At 45.1% G+C, this 5,619-nt stretch overlaps 3 protein-coding genes across 5 annotated transcripts in view; 2 read left to right on the top strand and 1 right to left on the bottom strand.

The window, feature by feature from the left end:
* Positions 1–3,263, top strand: part of SRSF2 (serine and arginine rich splicing factor 2) — a 3,961-nt gene extending 698 nt beyond the window's left edge. Inside the window, exons 2-3 of the mRNA XM_019621603.2 lie at positions 3–18; positions 321–3,263. Of these exons, the coding sequence (XP_019477148.1) occupies positions 3–18; positions 321–624 (320 nt within the window). The 3' untranslated portion in view covers positions 625–3,263. The remainder of the gene's footprint in view (positions 1–2; positions 19–320) is intronic.
* A 308-nt stretch (positions 3,264–3,571) lies between these two features.
* On the bottom strand, positions 3,572–5,613 carry METTL23 (methyltransferase like 23). 3 transcript variants are annotated; one of them, XM_010721279.2, is made up of 5 exons: positions 5,385–5,613; positions 5,206–5,323; positions 4,633–4,870; positions 4,234–4,318; positions 3,572–3,911 (listed from the first exon to the last, which is right to left on the bottom strand). In XM_010721279.2, the coding sequence occupies exons 2-5, from the start codon at positions 5,287–5,289 to the stop codon at positions 3,743–3,745; spliced, it is 576 nt and encodes a 191-aa protein (XP_010719581.1). In that variant the 5' UTR covers positions 5,290–5,323; positions 5,385–5,613; the 3' UTR covers positions 3,572–3,742. The 3 variants fall into 3 exon arrangements, with proteins under 3 accessions (XP_010719581.1, XP_003211484.2, XP_010719580.1); XM_003211436.4 differs by having other exon boundaries at positions 5,206–5,310; positions 5,385–5,591; XM_010721278.2 differs by lacking the exons at positions 5,206–5,323; positions 5,385–5,613 and adding an exon at positions 5,017–5,199.
* Positions 5,479–5,619, top strand: part of JMJD6 (jumonji domain containing 6, arginine demethylase and lysine hydroxylase) — an 8,210-nt gene continuing 8,069 nt past the window's right edge. Inside the window, exon 1 of the mRNA XM_010721299.3 lies at positions 5,479–5,529. Within this exon, the coding sequence (XP_010719601.1) occupies positions 5,479–5,529 (51 nt within the window). The remainder of the gene's footprint in view (positions 5,530–5,619) is intronic.

Genomic DNA, 5,619 nt, shown 5'->3' on the forward strand with positions numbered 1-5,619 from the left:
CGGCCGCCGCAGCCGCAGGTGAGCGCACGGAGAGGAGAAAAGAGTCAGGCTCCGCTCGCACGGCGCAGCCGCTTGGCTCTTTTTGGCTTTCCGAGGGAGTTTCTGGTTGGGGAGGGAGCCGCGGAAGCACGTGGGGCTGCCCTGCGGCAGCTTTAGCCCCCGGCCACTCGCTCTGAACAATGGCGCCCTCTGAACGCTCATTTTCTCGCCCACGTGGGGCCGTTTCTCCCGCCCTGTCCCCGAGTAGTAGCAGTGCGGACCGTTGCGCAGGCTGCGTTCCATTCTAACATTGTTTTTTTCTCCCGCTCCTCTCGTTGTAGCCCTAGGAGGCGCCGCCGCAGCCGATCGAGAAGCAGGAGCCGCTCTCGGTCCCGCAGCCGATCTCGTTACAGCCGCTCCAAATCTCGCTCTCGCACGCGTTCCCGCTCCCGCTCCACCTCCAAGTCCAGATCAGCCAGGAGATCCAAGTCAAAGTCCTCGTCTGTCTCCAGATCTCGGTCCAGGTCGAGATCTCGGTCCAGATCTAGGAGCCCTCCACCAGCTTCAAAGAGGGAATCCAACTCCAGATCCAGGTCTAAGAGCCCTCCCAAGTCTCCAGAAGAGGAAGGAGCTGTGTCCTCCTAGGAGAATGGTAACGTACCTCGGGATCAGCACACCTTGCATGTTACTTTATTGTAGCACTTAAGTGGGGTGTTGGGTAGTTGGTAGTATTAATAGCTCGAACAGAGTGGATCCTAGTGGGGCACGTTGTTAGCTGTTTGTTGTTTTTCTTTTTCTTGAGCAGTGCTTTTTGGTTATTGGTTTAGGGAAATTAATACCAAAGGGCTTTCTGCACAGAAAATTTTCATGTTTTGTTGAGAGATTAATGGCTTGGTTTTGATAAAATATTGTATGAGACGCAACCTATGATGCAAATGACTATTTCTTACTGTATTTATCCAACATCTGCATTTTCCCCTTTAAAGCTGCGGTCTCCTGTTTGCTAAAAGAATATTGGCCAGTATTGCAGATTTTAACTGATTTGGCTGATCCTCCAGGGACCAGTTTCTGTGGGCGTGTATTGGAGCAGGTTTGTCTTTAAATGTTAAAGATACACTATCCTTTTATAATGGAATGGAAGATCGGTTCAGTGGCCGTGATACTGACTGGAGGTAACTGTTGTAGCAAAGTGGCAAATTCCTTGCAATGAAAAAACGACGGAAACTAGTTTTTCCTCAAGTTGTCAACTTGAAGAGGCTCCTAAGGATAACACTGGGTGGGGAAAGGATAGTGTGTCTTTAACCCATTCAAACTGTTTGGTCCTCTTTTTTAAAAGGAAAGGGCCTAAGCTAGCTCTGCAGTTAGATAATTGTAGCAAAACTAGCAACTTTGGTTTGAACGTTAATTAGTTTAGTTAAGACTTTAACGTGAAGTATAGTTTTACAACTTTAATTTAACTTTCAATAATTGATTGCGAAACAGGCTGAGTTCAAGTTAAAAGTGGTTTGATGGACAGCCTGATGCCTATTTTTTGTAACAAAGTACTTTCACACAAGCTTACATTTGGCCTCTGACTTAAAAACAACACACGGGGGGAGGTGGAACACCATGGTAATGCCCAGAGCTGTTAAGAAATTAGGCAAAGCCAGTTGAAACACAACTAGAAGTATACCTGAAGTCATCCACACAGCGGAGAAGAGACGAGATAGAAACCTAGCTGAATTTTTCTTTCTTCAAATCTAGATGCATCAGATAAATGAGAATCCACATAAAGGACGCCTTTGGGGGGAAAGGATCGCTTGAGTCTACAGTCCATTGGAGAGACCCCTGGCATGAGCAACCAGCTGTCGAAAAGGTTATTTTGTAACATTTTGTCTAACTTTTTACTTGTTTAAGTTGCGCCTCAAGTGGCAGATTTTACATTTTATGTGCCATTTTGTTGCTGTTATTCAAATTTCTTGTAATTTAGTGAAGTGAGCGACTACCGATTTCATTATTGGCTTGGATATTTGAGGTAAAACTTCATTTCTGTTTATATAGTGCTGACTTTCATTTGAAATTGAACGGATGGTAACTCGCTGCCTCAAGTTTCATACTGAGGAAGTGTGCAGCTCTTTATGCTGAGTAGCTGTCAAAAAGTACTCTCAATTTTGTTATTCCTTAAATAAAATTCTAAAGAAAAAAAACCCTTCAATTTGAAATTACTGTAAATGTCTTTTTTTTTTTACTTTGAATTGAAATAGTATCTTCAAATTGGTAGAAATCTTTTCAGGTGACAGTTGATATTTGAAAGGATTGTTTTTATCAGACTCAATTCTAATCTCTTCTCTTATGTATTTTTGTGCACTAGGCGCAGTTGTGTAGCAGTTGAGTAATGCTGGTTAGCTGTTAAGGTGGCGTGTTGCAGTGCAGAGTGCTTGGCTGTTTCCTGTTTTCTCCTGATTGCTCCTGTGTAACGATGCCTTGTCGTGCAGAAACAAATGGCTGTCCAGTTAATTAAAATGCCTGACAACTGCACTTCCAATCACCCGGGCCTTGCATAAAAATAACGGAGCATACAGTGAGCACATCTAGCTGATGGTATACACACCTTATTTTTTCCAGAATGGTAAATCTTGCCAACATGCATATATGAACTTATATTTGAGAAATGTAATGTTAAGAAAGAAATGGTTCATTCCTCTGTAAGTACTGATTGGTGTATCTTTTACTTAAGACATCTTGTACTATACCCACTGTCTCTGTAGTTAATATTAAACATTTTTTCTGTGTTAACTTTTCTCAACTTAATGTCTGAGTCAGCTTATTTTTAGCTTGAAAAGATTTCTGCAATTATACTGTCAATGTTTAACTTCTATATAGTAACAGAATGCATTCTACTGCTTCTTAATTTTATCCACTGGGGTTGCTTTGAAATTACTCTGGGCAGAATTGCTGGTATTGTGACTAACCCAAATGCTGTATGATGGTATTGCACACCAGGCTCCAGACACCAACCGGGGTCTGTTGGATGTTGTTATGGAGGATACACACTGAGCAGTACTAATTGCATTTGCTGTGTGCTTGTCTTGATTCAACAGGCTGCTGCTTGATGGTAGCTCATCTTAGTGATCATTCTTTTCTTGATTTTTTTTTTATACCAAATGGATTGTAATGTCAATCATCACATGTCAAGGGTTATTGTAATGCCTTGTTAACGTTATGCATGTATGTTAAATGGAAATGGAAACATCTGAATACTTGCAGTCTGGCTTGACCAGGGATTAAAAGTGCTTTTCTACAAACTGAGGAGTTTCTGTGTTCCAGGACTGCGTGCCTAGCAGCAGTCTGCAAAGATTCAATTACAGGGGCTGGATTTTGTTTAAGAATCTTAAGGGACAGAGCTTCAGTCCTAGGAAACAAATCTTAAGGGATACATTTATCTTTAAAAGAGTTTGGTAACTTTTCTTCGTAGCTGAAGTTGTGAGTTTAAGTTGGATCTTGTGGGTGGTCAAGTTGTTAAGGTATGTTGTGTGGTGGCTTATATAATGGAAATGAGTCTCTGAAACATAACTTGGTCTTTGGAAAGGAGAACAAATTTCTCAAAAGCCAGTTACACAAATAAACAGATTTATTTTTACAATGCATGTTTTAAGAAGTACTGCTAATGAGGATCTGCTTTCCAAAACGTACACATGCGGTTTGCTGTAGATCAGACTATTTCCTGCAGATCCGTGATAAAGTTGAATATAATCTTGTAATGGAACCAACAAGTGGAATAAACTTAAGTACCAACTGATCTTGCTAGTGAGATGATCATCATTTCAATGGTGTGTCTGCTGGGTAGAGGAGAGCTGGCCAAGTGTTCTTTGTCTGCACTGAACGAATGTAATGGAATGTGGATGCTCTTCAATTTCCATTTGTAGAGCAAAGCTTCGATAGACCAGTCAGCACTGAGGGGAAGAAATATGTGTGTGAAAATGCACTCTGGGCTTGTAAGTTATGCGGTGATTCAACAGAGACTCAGCAAACTTACATATGACATTCTGCAAAATTGAGTTTGTAATGGCTCTCTGGTCAACAGTAAATTTATGGTTAGCTGTTTTTCTCTGATACTCCTAGGATTTATTGGCTACTATCAGCCTGATTCACAATCTTGAGAGTAGCTTAAGAGTCAGTACATTTGTGTGTCTGATAAGTTAACCTTCTTAAATATAAACAAACAGAATTTAATACCTGAGTCTTACATGTGTGGGGGGGGAAAAAAGAACTTACCTTCGGACTTGGTAAGTAGTCCAGAACTGAGCATGTGGATTCTTCTCCAGTAAGAAGTAAATTGTAGTTAAAATATCTTCAAAATCTGCATAGAGGAGGGGAGATTTGGGCAGTCTTAGTTTCTAGATTCTAAATACATTTAAATATGCCTGCTTCTATGAAATGGTAGCTGAAAATTGATGTGAGACTTGCTGCAGCTGTGGGAGAGACTTGACAGCATGGCCTTAAGCAGTTAGCCAATGGCTCCACTTCCTGTTCACTTATCCTCCAGTAGTAGTTGTATGATAGCTTAATACTGGAATTACTGCAAGAATAACAAGCTGTCACTATAAGAAAGCTTAATAAATTGAGTCTTTGCAGTTTGTCTCCAGTCAGAGATACCTGAAAGATTTAACGTACCTTTTGGGTCAAAAAAGACATCGGATCCTAAAATTATGTCTACAGGAGCAAGAGAGAGCAGCTCCGGAGATACACGACCCCAGGTGATGCCTATAACGGGTACGTGGGGTAGGTGGTTCATCAAGCAGCTCTGCTGGGAGACTTCCAGGCACTGAGGCAGCTCCTCGCTATCTGACAGCGTCACCTGAGCGCCGCACTTGGCAGCCACTATTCCGGGTAGGCTGACACCTGCACCGATCTGAAAGGAGAGAAGGGAGTTGTGGATGCAGAGGGTGGGGATGCTGTGTGGGCGCTGCAGCCTGAGAGCTGAGGGTCGGGGAGGTGCAGCCTAGAGCTGAATGGAAGTTCTGCAGGGGGGGTGGGTGAGATGTGCAGGTGTCTGACCTTAGTGAAGCAGGGCTGCTGCTATGAGGGGACCCTGAAGCAGAGGTGGTGCATGAAGTGCAGACGGTTTTCTTATGTGTGTTTGTGGGAGCCTGCTGTTCCCTGCTACCTCTGCGCTGGAGCAAGGAGGGCTGAGATGTGGCACAGAACCGATGAGCTGGCTGCGATAGCCATTACCGAGCACGTTACCTCCAGCACTCTGCGGCCGGGCAGGGTTCTCCTGTGAAACCACACGTACTGAGCCAGCACCACGGCGCAGGGCCACGCGTACATGCCATACTGCGGGTCCAGCACCTGAAACACACGGCTGTGCTGCTGTGACTCCGTGCCCAGACGCTCTCTGCCCCGCCCCCACCCCCAGGCCGTACCTCGGGGACGCGCAGCGCCAGCACCGCGCACTCCTCTCCTCCCGCCGCTTCCCCCACGAAGCGGTACCGCCGCACGGCGCGCCGCGGCTCCCCCATGCCCGCGCCTCACGGGCGGCCAATCGCAGGCGGCGACGTGTGGCGCCAGGCCCCGGCGGCCAATCAGAGCTTTCTCCCGGCGTGACGTCACGCGGAGCGCCGCGGGGCCCTCCGGGAACCTCTCGGTGCCTCACGCCGC

Source organism: Meleagris gallopavo, chromosome 20 (assembly GCF_000146605.3).
Source record: "Meleagris gallopavo isolate NT-WF06-2002-E0010 breed Aviagen turkey brand Nicholas breeding stock chromosome 20, Turkey_5.1, whole genome shotgun sequence".
NCBI classification, from domain to species: domain Eukaryota; kingdom Metazoa; phylum Chordata; class Aves; order Galliformes; family Phasianidae; genus Meleagris; species Meleagris gallopavo.